Source organism: Pteronotus mesoamericanus, unplaced genomic scaffold, assembly GCF_021234165.1.
Source record: "Pteronotus mesoamericanus isolate MK-2021 breed Mesoamerican mustached bat unplaced genomic scaffold, CSHL_Meso_final scaffold_174, whole genome shotgun sequence".
NCBI lineage: Eukaryota > Metazoa > Chordata > Mammalia > Chiroptera > Mormoopidae > Pteronotus > Pteronotus mesoamericanus.
This window is the reverse complement of record NW_026555309.1, coordinates 22,432,011-22,459,385: the sequence shown is the minus strand read 5'-3', so window position 1 is coordinate 22,459,385 and position 27,375 is coordinate 22,432,011. Positions and strand designations below refer to the sequence as shown.

The 27,375-nt window shown below is 41.3% G+C and overlaps 1 protein-coding gene across 1 annotated transcript in view; it reads left to right on the top strand.

Annotated features, from left to right (window-relative positions):
* Positions 1–27,375, top strand: part of DPYS (dihydropyrimidinase) — a 68,466-nt gene that overhangs the window by 18,322 nt on the left and 22,769 nt on the right. Inside the window, exons 3-7 of the mRNA XM_054590378.1 lie at positions 464–643; positions 1,873–2,062; positions 10,584–10,740; positions 12,064–12,205; positions 14,178–14,320. Coding sequence (XP_054446353.1) covers positions 464–643; positions 1,873–2,062; positions 10,584–10,740; positions 12,064–12,205; positions 14,178–14,320 — 812 coding nt within the window. The remainder of the gene's footprint in view (positions 1–463; positions 644–1,872; positions 2,063–10,583; positions 10,741–12,063; positions 12,206–14,177; positions 14,321–27,375) is intronic.

Genomic DNA, 27,375 nt, shown 5'->3' with positions numbered 1-27,375 from the left:
AGAATCTGTCACCTTGTAGGAGCCACCGATAAGTAGATCTACACCCTCCACTTCCTCTCTAAGAACTAATCCTGTGGGTTTCAGGTTTGAGTCCAAACTCCTTGTCTCCCATTAGTTTTGATTCCTTCTAGAGACGCTTTTGTTTCTGTTGCTGCCACATGGCTCTGTCTTCACTTTATAAAATAATTTCTTCATATGGAGAGATAAATGCTGAGAATTTATATCCAAGTATAGACATGAAGTACTTTGGGGAAACTATTAACCCTTCCATGCTTTCAAAGTATCATAGCAGCAGATGAAATGGAGTTTAACATGGGGGAAAGATCAAGGCCTTAATTGCTTTTTATCTGCAATTAAGCTGTCCTTATTTTACTTAATTCTCCTCCAAATGAAACGTTTTGAAAAATATTGAAATTATCTTTAAATGAAATGGTGACATTTTCTTGTTGTCATTTCCTTTCAGGTTAAAGAAGAAATGAAAATCCTTACCCAAGACAAAGGCGTGAACTCCTTCAAGATGTTTATGGCCTATAAAGACGTGTACATGGTGAGAGATGCCGAGCTGCTCGCGGCCTTCTCTCAGTGCAAGGAAATTGGAGCAATCGCTCAGGTCCACGCCGAAAACGGAGACCTGATCGCAGAGGTAATTTCAATTGCATTTGAAAGCTTCTACGGGAATGAAAATGACCATAATTTTTTAAGGTGAAGATGATTTGCCCTAGGTAGGTATATTCATGTAATGCGTTGAAAGAAACTGATTTTCTGAGGTTGGGAAACAATTTCATTTACTGAGTCTGTGCTCTGAGTTTTATTCGAGTGGCATGTGCATTTGAATAAGGATTTTCCTTTTTCAAACCAGCTATTATAGTAGATATCAAACGTGTTTTATTATAAAATACAAATATCTTTCTTTGTGTAGCTCAGTACTTTTTTTTTTTGGTAGCTCAGGCTGCTGGTTCAGAATGCTGAAATACAGACCGCAGCTTAATCTGAGGATTTACACATTGTGTTGGGTAGTTTAAAGTTGTACTCTTTCCAGAGACAGGGTATTAAAAGGTGCTCTGGAGGAATCTAGATGATATTTGTTTCTCATGTGAGTTCCATCATTAATGCCGGAAGGGCGCACCATCAGCAAGATTTAAAGAGCTGTCTCGTACCCTTTATATAAGCTGATTTTTTCTCTCCCTGGGCTCAGTTCCCATTAAAGTCAGTGAGGCGGAGCCTCTGTGGCCAGCGGGCGGTGGAGGGTAATGGGAGGAGAGCGTGAGCTGCGAACTCAGGCAGGCCAGGGTTGACGCCTGGCTCTCCCACTTCCCAGCTGTGTGACAGAGGGCAAGCCATTTCCCACTCACAGCCTCGACTTCCTGCCTTTTTTGTAAGGAAGACGGAATTGGCTGGAGAGTGAAAATACCTGGCCCGATATCATTCAGTGGGTGGGAGAAGAAGACGGCGAAGACTGATTCAGTAACAAGTAGAATTAACTACTTGTAACTACTTGTAATTAACTACATAATATAATACCATGAATTATTTCACCAACGATCTAATATTGGGGGTTAGTATATTTTTGTTTTGTTTTGTTTGTTTTGAACCACAATAAGTCTTAAATATAAACACTGCTTTTCAAAGAATGATTAGAACTAACCTATTTTTTTCACCTTTTCAATCAAAATAATTTAATTGTGGGATATGTATATGTATATGAAAAATTCACATATGCTATCAGAGAATTAAGTTTACTTTTACCAAATACACACTCGTATACCTAGTAGATCTAAAAGTTGGTCCATGTATTCATCTTACAATACAATAATGGCATTTGTCATTAGTAAGCCTTCCTTGCACATGTGTATGTTCCTGCTGCCTTTTTAGGAAGCAAAGAAGATGTTGGCTTTGGGGATAACGGGCCCGGAGGGCCATGAGCTGTGTCGCCCGGAGGCAGTGGAGGCTGAGGCCACGCTGAGAGCCATCACCATCGCCAGCGCTGTCAACTGCCCTCTGTACATCGTCCACGTGATGAGCAAGTCTGCGGCGAAGGTGATAGCGGATGCGAGGAGAGATGGTAATTCCTGAACCACAATCTCACTTATCCCTCTGCCTTAGCAAAAGAGTAAGGTAAAGCACCTGCAGCCTCTCCTTTGTTTATGAAAAAGCTGCTCATGAATTTCCACAACTGCCTTCCTCCCTTACCATCCTTCCTGCTCTCTTTCATCCTCATGCATGTCTATTTCTGTTCTCCCTGTGCTCACCTTCATGCCTGCTGCTCTTCCTTCAGGCTATTATTTCATCATCCTTGGAACCTCAAGACATTTCCTTTAGCCACAAATCCCACCCTTCACATCACTAGTCGCCCATCTTCTAATCTGATGGCCAAATGCAAACTCCAGTTCCCTTTAAGGAGCTTTCTCTGTTTCTTAGGCATCTCCACTATCCCTCCCAGGACCCAAATCAGAGTAGCGCAGGGCATGTAGTAGGTCTCAACGAATTGTTTTTTTAAATGCATTGATTTCTTCTCATAACAACTTGGGTGTTGGTGCAGTTGAAGCAATTATCCAAATGGTATTTTTATGACAGTTATGTTATAATTTTAAAACCCAAGTTATTTTTACCCCCAATTGCCTAATTACCTCGGTTCTTTAGTTCAGTTTAATGTGTTAAATAGTCATGATAAAAGAAAGAGAAAATCTATTTTTGATAAGAATTGGGTAAAGAAATCATTTCATTCATTTGCTGGTACTGGTTAAGGAAGGATGAAAACCAGTTAAGGTACATTTTGTTCAGTGGTTTTAGTCCATCCTGGGATGTGCTAGCAGTTTCTATCATCTCACTTTTAGAAACCTGAATAATCAGATACCGGTCTTATAAACCATCCTGGCTGTTTGTTTAAACTTAAATGGGCTGCATTTTTATAATATGGATATAAAAACTATGAAAATATACTTAGCATGTCTATAATTGACACTAAAATACAGTTTTCAAGACTGGCTCTTGTTGCACGAAGCTCAGTAAGGAATTTGTTCCAGCCGAATGGATTCTTTTTTTTAAATTTTTACCAAATTATGAGAGGAAATTTATTTAGAGAGTTGCAGAGGTAATACGAGCTAGCCAGCTAGGCTTCTTCGCAGGCTCAGGAAACAAGTTACAGGAGCAAAAAATAAAAAAAGGGCCCGTGGAGTTTAAGAGAAAGAGAAGTAAAGGTAACATCCCTGGCGGAGAATGAGGGGGAAGGGCAGGGCGCGGGGGCGTCCTTCCAAGAGGCAAAGCTGCGGAATGCGTTGCAATCCAACGATATCTCGTGTTAAGACTAAGCTCGGTTTCACACAAGAGTTAATAAGGTCTTGCTACTAACAACCATTTCTGGCTGCAACCACCGCCCCACAATTCCACATGTAATGTAATTTCAGTTAAAAGAGCGCAACACTTCAAAAAGAAAATACTGCAGTTTTAAAGTTATAGCATTTGGTTTTCGCCACCAGATGGCGCTGTTGCCAACCCTATGAAATGGGCTGCCGTATAACTTGTTAAGTCGCGTACCATTGCAGCTTGTCAGACAAGTCCATAATGTCAGAATATGATTTAAGAAACAGTACATTCAGCAGAAATGGTCAATCATAACCCACCAGCAAGTTACAATTTTGACAGTTCTGTCAGGAAACAGTTTCTTGATCTTGGGTATTTAATTTGCTGTGGGATAGAATTCTATTAGGAACAAAGTAAAAGTCTAAGGGAGGTTCCAGAATGTAAATCACAGACAGAAAACTCAAGTAGGAGCATTTTAGTCTTATTTTAAACTACTTTAAAATTTGATTTTATTTTTGAATATGTAAAATGTTTACATGGTCCAAAAATCATAATTATATACTAAAAATGTATTCTCAGAGAATTATTTTGATTAATTTATTTCTAGCCTATCTTTATAGTGTTTCTCTTGATAAAAAATATGTATAATATTTTTACTTTTCTATCTTTTCTACATGAAAGGTAACATACTATACAAGTGTTCTGTATCTTTTTTTTTCCCCCTAATCAAAATATATCCTAAAGGTCAGCTAGCATTAGGTATAGAAACTTTCCTCTTTACAGGTACAGAATGTGCCACTGTATTTGTTCAGCTAATCCTTAATGATGGATATTTGGATTATTTCCAGCCTTCAAGCTGTTACACATAGAACTACGGTGGTGGCCTTATGCATATGCTAGTTCACATTTGTGGATGGTGAGTTAGATTTCTGTGGCTGTTCTAACAAATTACCACTACCGTAGTGGCTTAAAGCACCAGTTTTATTATCTGATAGTTCTAAAGGTCAGGAGTCTGTTCTCACTGGGCTAAAACCAAGGTGTCAGCAGGGCTGGGTTCCTTCTGGAGGCTCTAGGAGGGATCCCTTCCCTTGCTTTTTCTAGCTTCTAGAGAAGACACAAATTCCTCGGTTCATGTCGCCTTCCTTTATCTTAAAAGCCAGCAATGGCGGGTGGAGAACACTGCATTATCCTGACCTCCCCTTCTGCCTCTCTCCTCTTCTTTACGGACCTTTGTCTACCTGGGACCCACTTGATGAATCCAGGATAATTTCTTGGTCTCCAGGTCCATAATTTAATCACTGCTGTGAAAGTCCTTTTTGCATGGAAGGTAACTCCGTCCCAAGTTATGGAGATTAGGACAGGGACATCTTCGGGGTGCCACTATTCTGCCTACCACAAAATTCTGTCCTCAAGGTCGAGTCCTAGAAGTGGCATAGCAGGCTCAAAGGCTGAATACGATGTACCTTTTGGATGTTGCTAAGTTCCTTTCCAAAGGGACTATAAACATGGAATATTGAAAGTGTCACCCCAAATGTTCCAGTTGAGTCAGGCTTATTTTAATAGTACTTGTGAGAATGTTCTAATGCACAATTGTCAAAGAGGTAGCAGATCTCTTGGAGTAAAGTAGCATGAGAGATTTCACAGACTGGCACGTGATCCCTGGCATGTGGTCAAGGCATATGATCAAACAGGAACCGGAAGGGAACAGGGGAAGGTTGGACATGAAGAGCCCCAGACCATCCGCGTGGTGACTACCCCAGCCAACCCAAGGGCAGATCCCTGGGGAGTATGGAGCGAGCGACAAGGGCTCATGGACCACATCTGTTACAGGAGATCCATTTACCCTGTCTGCGCTCATTTATTGTCTAACATCATTTCTGAGCATACAAAAGCAATACAAATTTATTAATTGTTATCTTGTTCAAACATGAACACATTTATAATGAGTATTTCCTATCTGTAAATACCTTTGCCAGGCCATTCTATCATCTAGGGCCCTGCCACTCAAAGGGTGGTCCCCAGAATGCAGCACCGACATCCCCTGAGAGCTCATTGGAGACGCACAGCCTTGGACCCATCTCAGAGCCACTGAATCAGAATATGCTAGAACCTGAGGTGATTCATATGCATATTAAAGCATCAGAATCACTGTCCCAGCAGACATAAAAGATATCCAATTATTAATTGTCTGTATTGTAGTTGTCTGGAAATACAATGCTATTAAGTTTGATTTTATTGTTGAAATGCCAGCTATACACCCAAAAGGTAGTAACATGAGGGTTAATGATTGTAACAACCAACATTGTTTGCTGAGTGCCTAATATATGCCTGGCACATACTTTAACAGCTTATCTCATTTCAGGTTTTATTATATATTATCTCAGCAATGTATTTTAACAAATTATCATTTTTAATTGTCATAACAATGCTTCAAACTAAATTTTATCACTGTTTATGACTTATGAAATTGAGACCTTGGAAAGTTTGGTAAATTAAGCCCAAGATCACTTTACTAGTAAGTGCTAAACCTGGAATTCAAGCTCGAATTCTTGTGACCCCAAAGCCCAAATTTTTGGATACCCTGCACTTTATTAGAGAAGAAATCAGTTTATGAAGTTGGGAAACATGAATATCAAGTTTATATTTAATCAATTTTGGGTTTGTGCTTCATATTTGCAATCTTTATTTAAAGCACTATCATCATTTTGTTATTTTTAAAACCATTAAAAAGAAAACACATGCTACGGATGGAGATGGTCAAGAACGGATTAAATGGAAAGTGAACATCCACCGTCTCCTTTAACTCAGTCCTGAAACTAGTGATTTTTAACCACATCTATCTTTAGTTTTTCTCATGGCTACCTCCAAAATTCCTAACCGTAAGTTTGTGAGCAGTGACTTATAATTTCTGGCAGTATCAATTTGCTGGGACTGCTATAACCACGAGCTGGGTGGTTTCAACAGCAAAAAATGTGTTTTCTCACAATTCTGGGCTCTAGAAGTCCCAGATCAAAGTGTTGGCGGGGTCGGTTCTCTCTGAGGACAGTGAAAAAAGGGTGTATCCCAGACCTCTGACCTCGGTTTCTCAATGACTGCCTTCTCCCTGTGTCACCCCTCCGCGTGTGTCTGTGTCCAGGCCCCCTCTGTGCATGAGGACCCCAGTCACATTGGGTTAAGATTCACACTAACGACCTCATCGTAACATAATTACTCTGGAAAAGACTGTCTCCAAATAGAGTCACATTCGAGATACTGGGGATTAGAGCTTTCACATTTGAATGTTGGCAAGGGACACAATTCAGTCCAAATTGTGAAGTGACTCCAGGATCCCAGGAAGATGCTAGATACCTGCATATACATTAATTTATCTGATCTTCACCAAATTGCCAACCTAGAGGGACATTGTGATCCCATTTCAGAGATGAGAAAACTGATGCTAAGAGTGAGGACTCATATTGCACAAGGTCACCAACTAAAAAGTAGCAGAATCAGGATTTGAACCTAAACTTGTGTGATCTACTCTATTATGTTGTTTCTGTGTTTTTCTTCTCAATTATTGTCCTCCTTTGTAAATGTACTATTTTAAATCAAAACAAACCCTTCTAAGTAGAATAAATTATTTTTATAAGTGTGTTTGGCTTTCTGTGTGGTAGCCAGCGCTTCCGCTCCTGGCGCCTCCGCTGGCTTCTCTGCATCTCTGACCTTCTCCGGCAGATCCCAGGACTTGATTAAGTGCTGCTCTCAAATCCAGGCAAGGTGCTAACATCCACTCTATCGCTTTCATCTAATTAGTGGGCTGTCTGGTCAGGAGGGAGTTTAGATTGTTTTGACATGTTCCATTATTTGAAAATCTTTAGAATCTCCCACAGAGCAAAATTCCTGTAAGTGGGAGATTGCATCGTAAGTGTAGAGTTTTTTTTGGTTTTGAGCCAAAGGATGGAGGAAGAAGGAGAGAGAACATGTATGGGGTAGACAGCACACACCATAATGTGAAACTGGCTGAGACAGTGGGAGATTAATGGTGAAGACGTACTATCTCCCAAGAGCTGTGAAACCATCTGGTCTGGAATGTAATCAAGAGGTACTAGATGAGGACAGATACAGCACTTTTCATTACCAACCTGCTACGAGTAGTAAATGAAACCAGTAAGTGAAATTGGAAAATTGCTCAACCACATCGACAAATAGCTTGCAGTTGACTTAAACATTTAAAGATATATGCTCTTAGCATTATTTACAATAGCCAAGATTTGAAAGCAGCCCAAGTGCCCAACAGTAGAGGAGTGGATAAAAATGCTGCAGCGCATTTATGCAATGGAATATTACTCAGCCATAAAAAAGAAGGAGATCTTACCTTTTGTGACAGAATGGATGGACCCGGAGAGTATTATACTAAGTGAAACAAGCCAGTCAGAGAAAGACAAGTGCCACATGGCTTCACTTATATATGGCATCTAATAAACAAAATAAAATGCAAAACAAAATAGAAACGGACTCACAGATACATAGAACAGACTGGCAGCTGTCGGTGGGGGTGGCGGGGCGGGTTGGGGACTGGGTGAAAGAGGCGAAGAGATTAAGTGAAAAAAAAACAGACACAGACAGCAACAGTATGGTGGAGGAGGGGCGAGGGGGGAGGTGGAAGAGGTCACAGCGGGGATAATAGTGGTGGAAAGAGACTTGGGTTTGGGTGGTGAGGGCGCCATGCAGTGTGCAGATGTTCTACAAAGTTGTACACTTGACACATGTACGGTTTTATTAACCGGTGTCACCCCAGTAAACTCAATTTAAAAAAAAAAAAGAAAGAAAAAAGAAATAAATGCTCTTTACCAAGAAATGAAAAATGACATTTTTCCTAGTAACATAGAGCATACACATGATATGCTAGCAGAATACTAGGCTTCTAATTCTGGCGTACCACTTACTACCCCAGTGTCTTGGGCAATTTAGTTAGTCTCATTGAGCATCAGTTTGTTTATTGTCAAACCAGCAAGAGGATGTCATGAAGGTCAAGTGAGATATATGACCTTCACACTAAATTTGCAAACTGCAGAGTACTATACGTATATTAGCTATCTTAATATGATATTGTTTTTAGCCCAAATCTGAAAGAACCCACAGTTAGGCAGAATTTTCTAGTTTGATTCTCCAGTTCATAGGTTACGCAGGCCCCTCTTTGTCTTCCCCTTTTTTACTTCTTGCCTGCTGTTTAGTCCTTTGAAAATGTCTAGAACCATTGTTAAAAAGGGGAAGAGCCATTAAGAATTTTTACTCTTTCATTATTCAATTTTTTGATATTTACAGATGCTTAATGGAGAGACAGTTAAAAATAGCCCAGCTAACAAAGAGCTTGTGGTGTATACCAAAAAGCAGCTGTCACATTTTAAAGAAGCTAAGCCCTTCTCAGGAAATTACCTGTTATCTGGTTTTTAAAAAGTCCTGGCAGGGTCCTGGTAGATGCTGACACTTTTAATTTTTCCTGAGAGCTATTAAAATGGTAGAACTTTTGGAACAGTATTCCCAGATCACCTTGATGGGCCAAATGATTGAATAGAACGTGTGACAAGGACCTTTCCTCTATGATGAAGCACCACAGAAACTCCTGAGCTGGCAACTTGTAAAGTGACTGCTGATCAAGTCTCCGAGTTTCTCATCGTCCGAGCATCTGTAAGAAGTTCTCTTGGAAGAGAAAGGCCTCTTCATACCTGCAAATAAAATAGTGTCCATCCTGTTATCGCTCCGATAATTAATGCATTACCTCTTAGTTTATATTAAGGATGATTTCTTGTTCCACACACCAGAAGGAGAAACTAGTGGTATTTCCCCTTTTCTGGGACCAGGACAGTAACAAACAGGAGGGGCAAGGCGTTTGCCTAGCGTGTGCCTATCATGGAAACAAAGGATCTCAGCAGGCGCTAAGTCCCAGGGGAGTAACTGTTATTGACCACTGGTCTGATACTTGGCTTCATAAGATGCAAAGTCTGTTAGGGTTCAATAGGCCCTGCTTTCCTGGTTTTTCAAATTCCTAGGCTAGTGTGAGAGAGAAATGATCTGTGAGATAAAAGGGCGCTACATTCCAATTTAATATGACTCAGGCAGCTGGTGGCCATCCACTGTCAGTACTCCCTGAGGAAATCAGCTAATTACAGTTATATATCAGGATTTTAACTAAAATCTGGCATCTGATTAACTAGAGTGAGCTAATTTGGTACGCCAACGTCTTTTACTGTGCGCTCCCCTTTATGGCTGCTTGGATAGGACCAGTGAATGCCAGGGAATCTGTTACTCTGACAAATGCTAATCAGAGATAGGATTCTGATTTTAAATTCAAATTCACTTGCACTATTAACTTTTCTAACATTGTATGTGTTTGATGGCCTCATTTGCATGATTTTTTTAAAATATGCATTTCTGGCTACAGTTTTATCTGAGTGTTCTTTTACTTGCATGTTTTTAGAGAAAGGTTTTTCTTTCTCTTGAAGGTGGGAAAAGATTCTCTATTTGCAACAGAGATACTGAGGTTGAACTCCATATGGCCCTGTGATGGTTGTCGTCAGGATAGGATAGCATAGAAGTTAGGGCCACCAGAGTTAAAATGCCTAGACTCGATCCTACCTCCTCCTCTCCATCTATATCAAGGGCATGCAATGTAACTGTAGAGAAGTTATTTAACCCCATAAGCTCTATCTGCATCTTTTCATGGAGATAGTAAAAGCATTTCCCAGGTAGGATTTTAAGACATTTCCATCAGAATGGCACGTGTATCAGCCAGCTTTTACGGGGTTACACTGCAGTAACAAATGAATCTAAAGTAGCATTGGCTTACAACTACAGGGATTCATTTCTCATTCACGCTCCTGCCCACCCGGGGCTGGCTCTGCCTCTGCTTCACATTCCCTTCAATCTGAGACACAACTAAAGGGGCAGCCTCGGCTGGTCTCATAACAGAGGGAAGATGGAGAGGCCAAAACCTACTGTGGTTCTACCAGCCCCTGCTTGGAAGCAGCACATGTCCCTGCCATTCATATTTAATTGGCCAAAGTAAACCACGTGGCCAAGTCTGGTATCAGTGAGCGGGTACAATCATCTACCCTCACATGCAAAGCACATTGAGTAGGACATAGTAAAAAGTTAGTTTTCATTTTTAAATCCTGCTCACTAAAGGTTTAGGATTCATATTATCTTCTCCTAAAACAGAAAAGACTAATATTTACATGTGTGTCAGATGGTTCTACATTTTAAGAGCAAATTAGGTTGCTGAATACGTCCTTTGAACATTCCAGGGAAGGTGGTCTATGGAGAACCCATAGCGGCAAGTCTGGGTACCGACGGCACGCACTACTGGAATAAAGAATGGCACCACGCGGCCCACCATGTTATGGGACCACCCTTGAGACCGGACCCTTCCACTCCTGGCTACCTCATGAATCTGCTGGCTAAGTAATCATTTAACAGATGATTGTGAAGTGTTTTGCCAAAATAAGGTGCTTTCTGAGCCTCAGGTTTGAGTATAGGAGATCTTGTCTTACCATCCGGACCTTCCGTTGACTTTGCAGTATTCTGCTCTCCTAGGCCTGACAGGATCTGGGGGCGGTTCCTCAGGGGAGACCTAAAAGAGCATTGGCTTAATTATGTTATGATATCGTGTCAAATCTCTCCTGGAGATAAAGAAATCAGATTCTTTTTACTGAAATTATACTCGCTTCTGATTTTTTTTCCTAGTCTTTTCTATCTCTTGTTGCCTAGTCAGGTCTCTTCATTGTGCTTTATTTTTATCATTCAGTGCACAGGCCAGCACTCAGTCCGCTGAGCCATGCTAGCCAGGGCATTGTTTTTATCATTCAGAATATTCTTGATTTTTTTTCTATGCTGATATAACCTGGGAAACATAGGTACTTGTTGTGCAGGTATAATAGGTTATCATAGAAGGCAGAATCACTGCAGGGGTAGAAATACAAAACCCTACCCTCGAGTAGATTATCCCCATGAAAAGCCATCCAAACTGTTTTCAGACACATTACTGTCGGAGATATTAAGTTGGTTTTTTTTTTGTTGGTTTTGTTTTTTGTTTTTTGTTTTTTGAGAATTACACCATTTGTAGACATCCTGACACTCCCCATTCCCAGATTCCCAGATCCAAGTTAACAACGAGTTTTTCACAACAGGCTATACGAGAGTTCACGTGCCCTTTCCTTTCAGCCCCCTTCCTCCGCCACACTTCCACAGCCCCAAGATCATCCAGAAGTCACAGCAGGATTCCTGTCACTGGTGACATCAACATCCTCAGCCAGTGTCACGTCTCTGCTCATCGCAGTGCTCCCATTGGTCAGGGGCGGCCCCAGAGGCCCTGCCTCTGTCCGTGCGGATCACCATGGTGCGCCTGTGTGTAGCACTCTACTCAGAAGGAATTCTTACCTGCACTCTTGCCAGTGATCCTGAAATAATTATCAAGTACATATAATTATCAATTTATAGATGCGAAATTGAGCATCGGACAAGCTTGTGATCACAGGACCTGTAAGTGATGAAACTGAGCCTAGAGCATGCCATCACGCTTCTTGTAAGAGTATTCTCCAGAAGTGCGTCCTAGACTAGGGGTGGGGGTGGGCGAAATGTGACCTTGAAAAAGCTACTCCTTTTCCATTGCAGTTTTTCTACCCTCAGTTGAGAAGGGAGTCAGGAGATTAGGGAAAGTTATGGTTGTTTCCTCCTGACCTAGTCTGTCTCCTCACCCCCTCACTCTGGTGTGTTTTCCTTTTACAGTGATGATCTAACCACCACAGGGACTGACAACTGCACCTTCAACACCTGTCAGAAAGCTCTTGGGAAAGATGATTTTACTAAGATACCTAATGGGGTGAATGGTGTCGAAGACCGGATGTCAGTAATATGGGAAAAAGGCGTGGTAAGTTTCTCAAGGTCCAGCCTGTTTTGCCTAATTCTTTGGCCCAGACCCAGTCTGTTTGAGGACGAGTGCACCGTAGACCTTCATGGAGAAGCTTTTAGGTGGTTTTTACTGTGGCGGAGACAGGGACTCCACACCATCATCACCACCCCACGCCCCAGGATAATGACAAGATGTCATTTTCTTTTCTGCATAGCTTAGTTTAGACGATGCACTGCACCACTTTGCACACATTAGGAGATAACTTCAGATTGGATGTCAGTGTAGATTCTTGAAGCCTTTGAAATGTTATAGCCCTTCTACTCGATTTTGCACGTTCTTGAATCCCAGCTCCTTGTTTGACATCAATATAAATTCTTGGAATGATTGAAAATACATGAAAGGTTTTAATTATGTTTGTACCCCCTTTTCATGAAAACCTTTGTAGATGTCCCTTTTTAAGAACCCTTGGATGTCATATTTTTAAAACAGCTGTATGAGGGCATATACATCACAACTTAAAGTCTAGAAAAAGATTTTTTAAATTCCCATGATTTGAAAATTGCTCCCTGAGGATGGAGAAGAATCAAATGGCTAAACGTTCATATGTTAACCTGTCTGGCCAGTTGACCTGTGCAGCTGTAAAGGTTAGCGGGAGATGTCTGCCCCGTGAGGACTGAGGTCCCCGTTTCCATGCCATGCTCACTCGTCTCCTAGCAACTGTCCCTTACATGGCACATTAATCAGGTCTCATTCCTCAGAATCCCCTACACATACCACTTACTTCTAACTAATTACTTACCAGATCTTGTCAATTTTATTTCCAAAATGCCTTCTCATTTGCATCTTCACGTCTACCACTCTCGCTGGAGGCCCTGCTGCTGTGTGGACCACTGCAGTAGCCTCCACAGCTGGTGTCCTGGCCTCTTGTCTTTCCTGCTACAATCTAGTCTATACCCCAGTACCAGAGTCGTCCTTCAGAGATGAAGGTCTGCTCACGCTGCTTTCCTCTCTGAAACCCTTTAATTTTCTCCAATACTTATAGAGCGATATTTGAACAATTAATATACATATAAGGAGCTTTAAAACATCTCTATAACCCTGTCTCCTTAGTAACCATCCTCTTCACCCCCCTTGCTCCGTTCCCTAACTCTAACCATCCCAGATGACTTCTCTTTCTTTTTTCTTAGATTTTCTTCACAACAGTTCATCCTTTCTCTTCAAACTCGTGTTATTACAATGAGTATCTTCATTACAACAGATTTTCGTAATCTCTTGCATTTCCTAAGTGTATCAATGGCTTTAAAGTAATTACATATTTATTAATAACATACAAGAAACAATGGTGTTGTTTATTTTGTTTTTAATATATTTTTTAAGATTTTATTTATTTTTAGAGAGAGGGGAAGGGAGAAAGACAGAGAGGGAGAGAAACATTGATGTGTGAGAGAAACATCTATTGGTTGCCTTTCGCATGCTCCCAACTAGGGAGCTGGCCCGCAACCCAGGCAAAAAATGCTGTCACCTGATTTAAAGGTCTGTCTTACCTTAGCTCTGTAATAGTCCATCTTATGTCTGCATGATAACTCATATCTCTTGGGTCTGCAATAAATAAGCCAGGTTATAAGTGTAGTAGGTGGTGGTAGTAAACTTTAAGTGAGAATTGGAAATACTGTTGCTAACATTTAGCTGTTGTCTATGTGATGTGGGAAGGATGAAAAAAACAGTGGACATATTTTAGTTGAAAAGAGGCAACTGATCAATTTTTCTCTCTTACACTGATGTTTCTCTCCCTCTCTCTCTCCTTCACTTTCCCCATCTCTAGAATCAATGAGCATATCCTTGGGTGAGGGTAAGAGAATTTTTTTTTTTTCAGGGAATTAGATGCAATTCTATTTGGTTCTAAGAGATACATGTTTTGTACTTTGATTGATAGGTTTTAAAATATTGATCATTAGAACAAATGTATTTTGTTCCTTGAATGGTTCTACAGCACAATGGTAAAATGGATGAAAACCGATTTGTGGCAGTTACCAGCACAAATGCAGCTAAAATCTTTAATCTCTATCCAAGAAAAGGAAGAATAGCTGTAGGATCAGATGCTGACATTGTGATTTGGGACCCAAAAGCTACAAGGTAAGTCTAAGTTCTTGCATTTCTTGGATTCACAATGCAGAAAAAAGTACTAACTTGCCAAGAAATTATGCATTGGCCTTAATCAGCCATTTCTCATTAGGTGATTTATTGGCCAGGCTCAGGTATTTTGAGACTGTGCACAATATAAAGGTTTTGATGTACAAATATTCCTTTGTTTTTCTTGGCATGGAAGATGCAAAATTTGTGTTGCTTACCATTCCTTGAAAATGGATGTATCTATAAAACCAATTTGAATTTACCACTCAGTGCTTGGCAAGCACCCGAATTCACACTGAGGAAAGGTACAGAGACATGAAGAAAATAAAAGGCTTAGTTTGAAAAGACTGAATTGGAAACTCAAAATAATTACAGCTTCTTTCAAGCTTTCAGATATAAAAATTCGAGCACAAAGGATGTCACTTTCAGTTAGCCAAATTTTCCAGTTGGGTTCATCTTGAGCCTATCATTCCCAGTAGACTCCAGCTTTTTGCTTCCAATTTCCATAATTCTATATTAATATTGCAGGTCTGGCAAATTCCAACTCAGGAAAGCATTTAGTAGAAGCTGAAGTTCTGCTAATTTCTCCTCATAGCATGTTAGCCCAGACAATACCTGCATCCTGATTTGTGTTTTTAAAATAAAATTTGCAGTTGTAATGGAGAAAATTCCAAATACTTTAACAATGTGTGTGTGTGTGCGCGCGTGCATGTGTAGCTATTGTTTCAAAGTCTGTTGGATTCTTCATCGCAGTAAGAAGCAAAAGCCTGTCATTTCTTGGGGGTGATATAGTAACACAAAGACCCAGTTTCAATGGAAATGCTCCTGGGCTACCCTCTAGGGAAAAGAAGGACATTCGTGAAGCACTAGACTGCCATTGCTGTGAGCTTAAAAACAAACCCCAAAGATTCCCTTAGAAAATATGTGTATTTTTGAGCTTGACACTCTCCATTCTCCACTCTCCTTTGAGCACTCCCTGTCCCCACTCAAGGACCCGTTCAAAGCTGGCAGCGCTTGGTCATTGCAAGTAGCCTTTAGTGAACATGTATCACTTTGTTCCTGGTTTAAGATCTAAGCAACGCAGTACATGGTGCTTTGAACATCTTATTTACATAAGATACCCAAAAGGCACAACTCTGAATCTTTATTATGTTAACAAAGAAAGGTTGCCCAGTTAAGGGCAAAATATCTGGTGTCAAATGACCTAGTCTTCTCTCCCTGCACAAGAAATGAAAACAAGTGTGGCTCAGTTGATTGGAGTGTTGTCCCATGACCAACGGGATCATGGGTTTGATTCCTGGTCAGGGCACATACATGGGTTCCAGGTTTTATCTCTGGTCTTGGTGCATATGACCCCTGGTCCAAGAGCATACAGGAGAAAACCAATTGCTATTTCTCTCACACTGATGCTTCTCTCTCTCTCTAAAAGCAATGGGGGAAAAAATGGTCTCAAACAAAATGCAGGTAGGTTCTCCACAGGGCTAGAAAAATCGTCCTTGGAAAGACAATAGAAAAAAAATTGCTGGGAATTTGATTGGTCTGTGGATGAACCAAGTATGCTGTGTTTAGAAAGCTCCTGGTATTTTAAATGACGCTCTTCCAGGGCTATTTTACACTGCAGGGATCTGCCCAGGGTCATTTCTTCTGCAATTCAAACAATGTAGGCTGCCGCACATGCTGGGACCAGAGAAGTCTTTTGAAATACCTGGTGGTTTAAAGAGCTTGTGAGATTGAATTAGAAAATCCAGAAAATTTTAAATGGGAGAAAACCATCTTGTGGAACAAAAATGTGTGGAAAATGGTGTTTTTGAAGCATAGCATCTGAGTTATAATAATGATTAAAATTAGTAAATAATTTGCATGTGAGAAGCTCTCAGTGGTTTTAAAAATGCTTTGGTGTCTAGAATGTGATTTATAAGATGAGACAATCGCAATCACCTTATGGCCATGAGGAAACGGCAGCACATTGGGGTCTGCGACAACTTTGAGATGAGAACCCTGATCCAGGTTCTTTGACGCGGTGAATTTGTGTGCTTTTCATGAGGTTCGGTGCCATGCTATCTCCTGACAGCAAAGCAGGACACTTTGTTGTGTACTCGTCTTGATTGTTCATGGTCTGTTTTTTCTTTCAATCAAGCGGTCCAGTAACCAGAAGCTTTTTTGGCTCTATTCTTTATCACTCCCCTTCAAAGGTAAGGGAGAAATATAAATACTCTAGTGAGTGATGTGACTGTATCACCATCCCATGCTCAATGTGGAGCCCGTGGAAGGCCCTTCCCTGGGGTTCTTCTCTTACCCCTGCGCTGGGGTATGTCCAGCCACCTCCAGCCGTAAGGTCCCCTTGGCCGTCTTCATTTCTGGGGACGACACCAGCTCAGGTGTAAAGTCTTACCTTCCTGAGACAACGGGGCAAGAGAAATGACCTGGACTTAAGGTTATGCATAATTCACTTACTTTATTCACCATGTATGTTGTTGCTTGGAGGATATTTATAGGCTGTGATTATGTCTCCTTGAGTCATGTTTGTTGATGATATAAATTTAGACCACTTTTTCACAAGTGTTAGCTACCGGTTTCTATAATATTGTTTGTCTTTCCTTTCCTGTTCAGTTGTTTCTGAATAGCACATAATGAAGCCAGATGTTTAGTTTAATTTTTAAAGATCTATGTATGACCTGCTTTATTCCCCTCACTTCTAGGCTAAGAATAACCAACTTAAGGTCAAACTACAAAACCTTGTGCTTTTAAGTTTCTTTCTGTCATTTTCATCAATTCTTTAATGTTTCTCACATAGTACCTGTCCTTATAACAGTAATGATAACATAAAACTAAACCCTTACACGTTCCTATATGTGTCTTTTGGGGCCAAGACCCACACTGGCATTTAGTTGTTAGCGCTGAGCCTTCTCCCTCTCCGTCTGCTTGTCGTGTCCACTTAGGTGCACAGCGGAGACTGGCACAGCCGCAGGGCCCCATGAGTGCCAGGGAGGGGCAGAACCACACGGGTCACTTAAGGTCTCTGAATACCCCCTCTCTCCTAGGTAAAACGAGACTATTAATAGCTGGTATGCCTACTTTGTGTTTTTCTTAGAATCTCATGAGATAATATATGTGAAAATGCTGTGTAAACTGAGACAGGGTTATACAACAACAAGATGGGTGTTTTCATGGTTTTTCCTCTTTATCCAGTTGGACTGGTGTCCTCGTGTGCCGCACATTGTCATGTCTAGGTTTCCTCAGCTTGTTCTGCCTGCGCTGACCAGGGAGGCATGTGAAACATGGTGCTGCACTGCTCTGGCTCTCAGATCCTTTTAAAAGACTGGAAACCTTTGTGTTTTTCTTTTCTTTTCTTTTCTTTTCTTTTTTTTTTAGCATTTTCATTTTTGAAAAATGAAGATGATTGTTTTTCCTTGGCAGAACATATTAAAATAATGTAGCCCCCTTTGGGTTTCTTTGAATTCCTCCATTTCTTCCTTCTTTAACCCTACAATGTAAGAATTTTTCCCTAAGCCACCACCAGAATTTTTTTCACTATCGTTACCCATCTTTTTCAGTGTGAAATTGCAGAATGTGGGAAACAGGAGAGAAGGCGCAGTTGAAGAGGAGCCTTCATAGAATAATGAATCTGAAAGAATATTTAAACAAGGAGAAAGAGGGTTTATCATGGTTCATATTAAAAGAGAGAATTTTGTGGAAACTGTATGCTGGTTCCTTATCAAGGTTGATCAGAGCACCAGCTTCCTCTATTCTTGGTTGTTATGAGAAAGTTGCTCATCTGGACAGGCTGTTCCTGACCAATATTTATGCTCCTGACCTCAACAGGGACCTTTCTGATGTGCAACAGTATTTTTAGCCTTCTCTAACTGTGCACACATAGCCCATAGCTCCCCACGGCCCCACTACGTCACAGCCACCTCTCACCTCGCAGCCTGAGTTCTGTTGACTGCCGCACGCCCACTTACCAAACAGGACCACAGTTTTTTCTTTCCTTTTTTTATTGAATTTACGGGGGCGACACTGGTTAACAAACTCATCCAGGTTTCAGGAGCACAATTCTACAACACTTCACCTGTACACTGTTCTGTGTGTTCACCACCCCAAGCCAAGTCTCCATCCATCACCATATATCCCCCCCGCAACCCTCCTTCCCTCCCCCCCAACCCCCTGCAGTCACCACATTGTTGTCCATGTCCATGAGTTCTTTCTTTTTTCTCCTTTTTTGCTCAAGTGCTCCACCTCCACCTCCACCCAGCTCCTCCCCCAGCTGCCAGCCTGCTCTCTATCTATGAGTCTGTCTCTATTTTGCTTGTTAGTTCATTTTGTCATTGGATTCCACATGAGCAAAATCATAGGCCTGTACCATAGTCTTTACTCAGTGTTTTTCTCTCTTGTCAACATTCTTGAAGTCTAATCTCATTTAAAAAATATAAGTGTTTTATTTTAGAACAGATTTAGATTTACAGAAAAGTTGCAAAGACAGTATAGAGTTCTCATATGCCCACATTCAGTTTCCATTATTATCTTACATTACTAGGGTGCATTACAAGTGATGAACCAATGTAGATATGTTATTATTAACTAAAGTACATGCTTTACTGAAATTTCTTTAGTTTTCTTTTTAACCCTCAGACAAGGATATGTTTATTGATTTGAGAGAGAAAGGGGGGGGGGAATATGAGAGAGAAACAAGAGAAACACCAATTGGTTGTCTCCTGTATGCCCTGCAATAGGATATTATACCAGCAATCTGGGTATGTGCCCAGACTGAGAATCGAACCCATGACCTTTTAGTATATGAGACAACGCTTCAACCAGATGAGCAACTTGGCCAAGGTGAAATTTCTTTAGTTTTCCATTTCAGGATCCATCCAGGATGCCACATTGCATGAGTCGCCATGTTATTCCTTAGCCTCCTATCTATGGTCTGTGACAGTTTCTCAGACTTCTTTTGTTTTTTGATGGTCTAGATAGTTTTGAGGAGGACTAGTCAGGTATTTTGAAGAATGCTCCTCTGTCTCTTCTGATGATTTGTCTGATGTCTTAGCCTTGGGTTATGGGTTTGAGGAGGAGGACCAGAGAGGTAAATACCGTTTCATCACAGCCTTTCAATGGTACACGCTCTCACTGTGACTTACTGCTGTTGATGTTGGCCTGGGTCAGCTGGCCGGGGTAGAGTTGGTCAGGTCTCTGCCCTGTACAGTTGCTCATTTCTTCCCCCTTCTATGAGGCTGTACTTTTTAGAATGAAGTCACTATGCACAGCCCACCATTAAGGAGTGGGGAATCCTGCTCTAGTTTTATGTTTTCATTAATTCGATATCCCCAAGGTCTGGCCCATTTCAGCCCAGAAATAAAAAAAAATTAAAAGCGCAATAAATATTGAATGGGTGGGTGAGAAGGATCCAGCCTTCCACGCTACGAAGAATGATTTGATAAGGAAATGACATAAACTCTGTTATACACTTGAAATTTGCTAAGAGAGTAGGTCTTAAATGTTCTCACAAAAAAGAAATGGTAAGGATGTGACGTGACCAAAGTGTTAGCTAGCTATGATGGTAATTATTTTGCTACATATAAGTGCATCAAATCAACACCTACACCTTAAACTCACACAATGTTATATGCCAATTATATCTCAGTAAAATGGGAAAAATAAAGAAATGGCATAAAGGAAAATTGGAAAGATTTTATTCAACAACAGTTATGATGAGAGGAAAGTAAGAAACGCATTTTCTCATCTTGTGCTTTTAAGTTATTACAAGTTATCAATGCATGATGTTGAAAGAAAGAAAGAAAGAATGAATACAGGGGACTGTGATTTGAATGGATTTTCCAAGGAGAAGAGGAAGAACTGCCACATTGGACTTATTTTCTTTGTGTGCCCTTCATTTTTGAGGTTGGGGAGCAATGAGATTGTTAAGCAGTTCTAATTAGGAAGAAAGTGAAGTTAAAAGAGTGTTGGCTTCCTGTGTTCCTCTATTCACACCCTGGCTCCGCGCTGGGGCACCCCTGTGAGCCAGGCATGAGGGTCAAGGCTGTGTAAGAGCCAGGCCCTGCATCAGGAAGCAACATTCACTCAGTCTAGAGAGAGGAGATGAGATATCAGGTCAAAGTCTCTGAGCCTAAGGAATGTGTTAAGACTATCACCTGAGCCCCGGCTGGTGTGGCTCAGTGGACTGAGTGCCGGCCTGCGAACCGAAGGGTTGCTCTTTCGATCCCCAGTCAGGGCACGTGGCTGCACCGCCCGCCAAGTCCCCAGTAGGGGACGTGCGAAAAACAACCACACGTTGATGTTTCTCTCCTCTCTTTCTCCCTTCCTCGCTCTCTAAAAATAAATAAACAATCTTAAAAAAGACTAGCACACGAGAGGCAGAACCAAGATGCCATTAATGTTCAAAGAAGAAAGATCAGTCTTTCATCAGCGCAGTGCTCCGCATAGGGGCACATCATAGAGAAGAATAAATGAGAGGCCTGGCCCTGAGATTCAAGACTAAACACGCAGGAGAGAGAAACTGGGGCGGGGCTAGAAGGGTCTGGGAGCGAGCAGTTAAGCCTAGGGGGGAAATGACAGAGGACAGGCTCAGGCTATGGGAGGAAGTGGGAGGGTGAAGAGGTCCTGGGCTGCCCGTCTCCAGTTTTAATTTTGTTTGTTAAGATTTTAAACAGACCTCATCTAGTAAAGAAACATTATGTAATCAAATTACTAAATGGATATATCAATAAGGATTTCTTTCTCACAAGATATTACCTCTTATTTTACCGAACTGATTTTAATATTAGCTTAAGGCTGGTTATGTGAAGGTTTTTCTGTCTTGCCACGCCACGAGAGGCTGGCCAAAATTTCCCGTTGAAATTTCCTGCAAGATTTTAGCAAAAGCAATCGCCCAGCTGACTAGCTAGTATCACAAATGAGAGCAGCACGCATTTCATGCAATAGCCTGAAGGGGGAGCCCACAGCCCACACTGAGCTCAGGCTCCAACCAGGCCCTTGGAGCTGCTGGTTATGCAAGAGAACCAACCAGCCTCTGAGGAATGGTTGCATTTGCTAATGATTTTAGGCTTTGTGATACATAGATGTTTTCATTTTTTTAAATTCTTATTACTTATTAATGGCATGTAGAAATAAGTATGCTTGCACCGTGATCTGTAGCCTTAAAAACGGACTGCACTGGGGTTACTGACGGAGATCAGGGGAAAGCAAAGCAGTGCAGCGCTGTTCCTTTTCTTTTAAACCTGTAAAAAGATGGATGATCCCAGGGCGGGAAATCGGACATGTGGTGATGGATGGTGAGAGAGAATTGGGAGTGGGAGTCTGTGGAGAAGGTTTGCACATCGGGATGAAAGATTACCTACGACGTTACTAGCCCGTAAAAAGTTCTTGCGAAAATCAACTGCAGTAGCTCTTCTGTGTCAGCGCCCAATAAAAACAAACTGCATTCAGTGCATATGGAGCATTCACCTTTTTCAGAAGTACAGAGTCCGTTGTATTCAGCGTGACGGCTCAGTGAGCCAGTGTCTGTCTATTGCCTGTGACAGAGGTTATGTGCCCTAGCACTTCACCATTTGGGTCAAAGCTTCAAATTTAAGGACACATTCCTTATCCAAACATTTGGTCCATTTCTGTCGAATACCTTGGTTCTTAAGAGTCAAGGGTAAGAAATTAAGAGTGTGATTTTCATGCAGCGTTAAGGCAGAACCCCGCGGTCAAGGCAGGGGCTGGTCGAATTGGCCAGCTTGTTAAATATCTTATTAGAGAGGATGGCGTTTGAGTCACTTGCAAGCCCATCGCAACAGCAGTAACTCATGTTCTGGCAATTGAAGTCTATCCTATGAGCTTCAGTTCTTCCGTATTCATTAAATAGCACTTAGTTACTATGGCAACTGTCCCTTTTCAGTATTTATGAGCTCCAGGATATCTCACAGAATCTCAAGCACACAAACACACAGCTAACACATTGTGTGCACTGGAACATTTAATGAAGACTTTTAGCTACAGTGTATTCTGCAGAGCAGGCATATTTTACTCAGAATTATTTTCATTTATTTTGTTAGACTCACTTATAGCTGGCTTTGACTTTGAATGTACCATTCTCAAGGCACTATGCTGTCTTTCCTGCTTAATTTCTTTCCTTTTCTCATTGAAGATAGAGATAAATGAATTCTACTTTACATTCAGCAAAGAGTAAGGGCTGGTAGCTTATGAAAGCTGGATTCTAGAAGGGGCCTTGTATGCGAAAGAAAACAGGGGAAGAATGACAGTTTCACCTTTGGGGTGTGGGGATGGTGGGGTGCAGGCAAACAGATACAAGGACAAAGGTGCCCTTTGGTAAATAGTGATGATTGTGGCTTATCATTATAGGTATATTAGCCGTGACTATTTCACAGACACTACTAGGCATTTTCCCTTGAAGTTGCACATTGTGCCTCACCTGCCTAATTGATGCACTATAACCTTCCTCCTCCTCAAAAGAAGCATATGCACACACACACATGCTGCCACGCTCTCACACGCATGCACACAAATGCTTATAAAAGTTACTGAGCCTGAGATTTTGCTTTTAATGTCTGTTTCCAAGAGTGTTTGTAAGTAACCCCTCCCCAGACCCCAAACCCACATACTCACAGTGCACGCTGATTGGGGGGAGGGTGGCCCACCCAGGCCTTGTTCCAGATGCACAGTGGGACAAAGAGAACCCACGCGGTGATTGTGCACTGTGTCATGTTGCACGCATTCATGGCGGCAACCGTGGTGCCAGGTTAAGGTTTCCAGGTTGTGCTTTTGCACAGCCGCGGGGGCACCCATCGCATGGCGGCCACCATAGATTTACACAGTAATTATGACAATTTTCTGGCAGATGATAGCCAAGTATCCTGCGGAATATGTGCTTTTTGCAAATCCACCCAAAATCCAGCCAGCCACCCTGGCTACACGGGGCAGGAGAAGAACCATGGTGTAAAGAGAAAGGCTTTGGGGTTAAATTCCTACTCTGCCACTTGCTCAGTGGATGTGACCTTGGGAAGGTTATTTCATTTTTCTGATTTCAGTTTCTTTATTTGTAGAATAGGGATGGTGATGTTATTGATTTCATAGCATGGGTGTGAATGTTTAAGATAGCATACATAACATGCTTGGTGCAATAACAAATGGAAACAAAATAACTAAAATGCTTGGCACATAATTAATGTTCAACAGTGCTTGGCATATAGTAGGTGGTCAGTTAGTAGTAGGTGGTCAATTAGGAGTAGTAGGTGGTCAGTGGTAGTAGGTGGTCAATTTATCAATAAGTGGGAGCTGGTATTAGCTACAGTTGTGACTCGAAAGTCCCGAAGGTGGTCATGCCGTAATTCAGACATGACCAAAGTTTACTAGAATTGAATTTCATATGAAAGTTCCATCTCTTGTGTTTCTTGCACCCTCCAATTTTCACCAAGAATGACTAATGTGGAGAAGTTTGGATGGACTCTTTTGGCTAGGATTATCTGATGTAATCAGCACTCTTACGTGGCCCAAGAGCTGGCTCCTTTGAAAAAAGCATTTGCAGTGAAACTGTTAACAACAAACCACCGACCACTCATTCTGTGGCCTTCAGAAGACATTTGCTTTTAAAAAGTTTTGGACCATGCATGAAAAGAGCTGGCTTTGCTAATGATATGGGTAAAATTTTAACCGCTCTTTATTCCAGGTTGTTTATTTAAACATGTTCTTTCTTAGGCAACCGAACCTTTTCAGTGTACTAGAAATGATTTCCAGGGACGTCACTACTAATGGCTGCAATTTTCTTTCAAATTATGAAGGAAAAGCTTCTTAGAAACAGATCACAGTGACCCATTCTATCATTGATCATTTGCTTCTGCCAGAGGAACAGCTTATTTTAAGCACTGGGATTTGGGCAAAAACTAAGCATCGAGGGGAGGTGGCTGTATGACAACCATGGGTTTTCTAACTAAGCGCCTGCTATATATTTTTTTCTACCTGACAGACATACTTTCCTGTTTTTGGTATTTGCCTGTCTTTTTTACAGCTGTATTCCTAGATTCCAAAACAGTGCCAGTTACATAGAAGAGCACAATAATTATTTGTTGAGTGAATAAACCAGACATTAATAGTCTTGGGCCAGTAAACAAATGTGCCGTTTAAAAAATTTGGTTGGGTTTTGTTTATCTGCTTGAAAAGAATTCTTGGCACTCTTGCCTCGCCTTCCCCAAAGCAGTGCTTGACAAAGATGCATTTCGGCCCCCGTGGCCAGAGCATCTTCAGACCTGGCCAGGAATGCGATTTAATCCAGGCTGGAATATTCTGTGGTCTAATAGCTGTTCATTAGCCTCAGACTCACTCCTAATTATCTTAAAGACATGGGCCCTTGGTTATGGTGAAAACAGAAGACAGAATGAAAATGAATCAAGGGAAATTTAATATCAGTACATGAAAAGAATCCTAGGGCCCTTATATTCTTAAAGCACAGTGAAGAGCGGTGGCTTCCCACAAGGCCTTTGGAGAAAGCCAGTGAAAACACACCCTTCACTTCAGAAGAGAATCGCAGTGGAAGTCTGTTTGGAAGCAGGGAGTGATTCAAGGAAGGACAATCTTTTGCAAAGGCCTGAACAAAACATCAAAACAAAAACAAAAAAAAAAAACCCTTAAGTTAGGCTTTTCTTGTTTTAAGAGCAGAAATTCTCAAAGTATGGTCCTTGAACCACCAACACCAGCAGCATCTGGGAGTTTATTAGAAATGCAAATTCTCAGGCACCACCCAGACTTGCTGCCCCAGAAACCCTGGGGGTGGAGCTTGCAGACGGGGGGCTTCGCACGCCCTTGGGGGGATTCTAGCGCCCACTCAAGCTTAGACTCTAAGAGTCAGATAAGATTTTGAAACTCATCAAGTCCAGTCAGGCCCCCAAACTGAGTTCTCTATGACCTTCCTTGATTGCTGCTAGCTTCAGGGAACTTACTAGCTAACCAAACTTTTCAGTCCTTTTCTGGATGGCTGCGATTGTTAGGTTGTTTTTCTCTTGTTGAATTAAAGAATTACCTTCTTTCAGCTCCTAACAGGTCTGGCCTCTGGAGCTATACAGAACATATCTATGCTCTCACATGTAAGTCCTTTCATTCATTCATTCATTCATTCATTTGTTTATTCATTCACTCACATACTCAAACGTTTGAACAAGGTTATTGGCCCCCATTAAGCTGTCCCGTCACCAGATAAGTACTCTCAGATCCCTCAACAATTCCTTAGGTCCAGGATTAACAGAATCCAAATGTCCTAACCCCTTTTCTGTTCAGCCTTCCTTTGGCATACACTTGTCCATGTTTTATGAACACTTGAGTCCCTGAACTGGACACAATTCTGCCTCTAATACCCCTGCAGCAGGAACAAGTGAGGCTGATTAGTTTAATAACTAAATGTAGAACTTTGCATTTCCTTTATTACATTTTACTGGGAAATGTAGTAAAATGTAGCATCTTATGAACTTCCCATTTGTAGGTTAAAAACTGCAAAATGTGGGCAATTGCATGAGATCCTAAAATCACATTTGTTTATTCGATAATTTAAAAACTGGCATTGGGTACTCTTTCTGTTGTTAATGTTACTATGACTAGCTCTTTAGAAAATGGTTGCATTTTAACATCACAACTTTAAAGTCCATTTGGGCATAGAATAATTTATAATGTCCATAATCTTTAAAAGAGGCAATATTTAATATAAACAAAAAGTACAAAGAAGAATGCAGTTAACCCTGTCTGTTAACATTCCCAATCCCATTTCCTTCCTGCCTCCAACAACTACCCTGGATTTGATGTTTATTATATCTATGCATTTCCACACTTCTATTTGTACTATATGTAGATGCATTCCCAAGCCATATATATATACACACATATACAATTTGTGTATTTTAGCTCTGTATTAATTGATTATACTATATGTGTATTGTACACCTTCATCAATGTATTTGTGGCACTATTCCATGTTGAAATGTGTAGGTTTGTTTCATTTATTTTCACTGCTGTATAGTATTCTATTTTATGAACATGGCATAATTGATTATATGTTCTTTTGCTGGTGGACATTTAGGTTGTTTCCAACTTTTCACTATTTTAGACACTGCATTCATCCATGTCTACATGCGTGAGAGTTTGTCTAGGAAAAGCCATCTAGTCCCAGATTTGCTTAATGTGAAATGGAGTCAAGTTTTTCCCAGCAGAACATACACAGTTGCTTGAGTGTTGTAACTAAATGCAGAACTTTCCATTTGTCTCTATTATATTTTATCTTGTCCCACGTTTGTTTATTTTGTCATTAAAAACCATATATGGGGCCCCTGCCATGTGCCAGAGACCACAGTAGACGGCTGAGGACAAGAGTGAATAAGGTATAATGTTACTCTTTACCCAGCGTGGCAAGGCCAGGGCTGGTGAAGACGTGTGGCTCTTGCTTTTTTGTGGCAGTCGCCATTTTTGGACTGTGAGTCTTCTGAAACCCCAGGGATCAGCCCTCACTGCCAGGGTGAGTTGGGGTGCGGGGCTGGGATGTGGGGAGGAAGCGCGGTCCGACAGCTTGGGCTCAGAGCCTCTTCTCATCTCCTGAAGTGACGTGGCAAATAGTCACCTTTATTTTTTTTTTAACATTTTATTTACTTACTTATTTTTAGAGAGAGAGGAAGGGGGGGGAGAGAGAGGGAGAGAAACATAGGTGCAGGAGAGAAATATCAATTGGTCGCCTCTCATATGCTCCCCAGTTGGGAACCGAACCCCCAGCATCGGTGGACGCCCTGACCAGGAATGGAACCAGCAACCCTTCACCTTGCAGGATGACCCCAACCAGCTGAGCCACACTGGTCAGGGCAAATAGTTCCCTTTAGACCTGTACCTGCTCTGTTTTCTAACTGCACACCCAGCCCTTGAAATACAGATTCTCGGTAGCCACTCAAGACATTTGCACAAACATCTGTGTTGGCCCATGATTTCCTGATTCTGTCACATATAAACTGAGATTAAAGACTATAGAGTATATAGAATATAATCATACATTTGATTAAAGAATATAGAACATATAT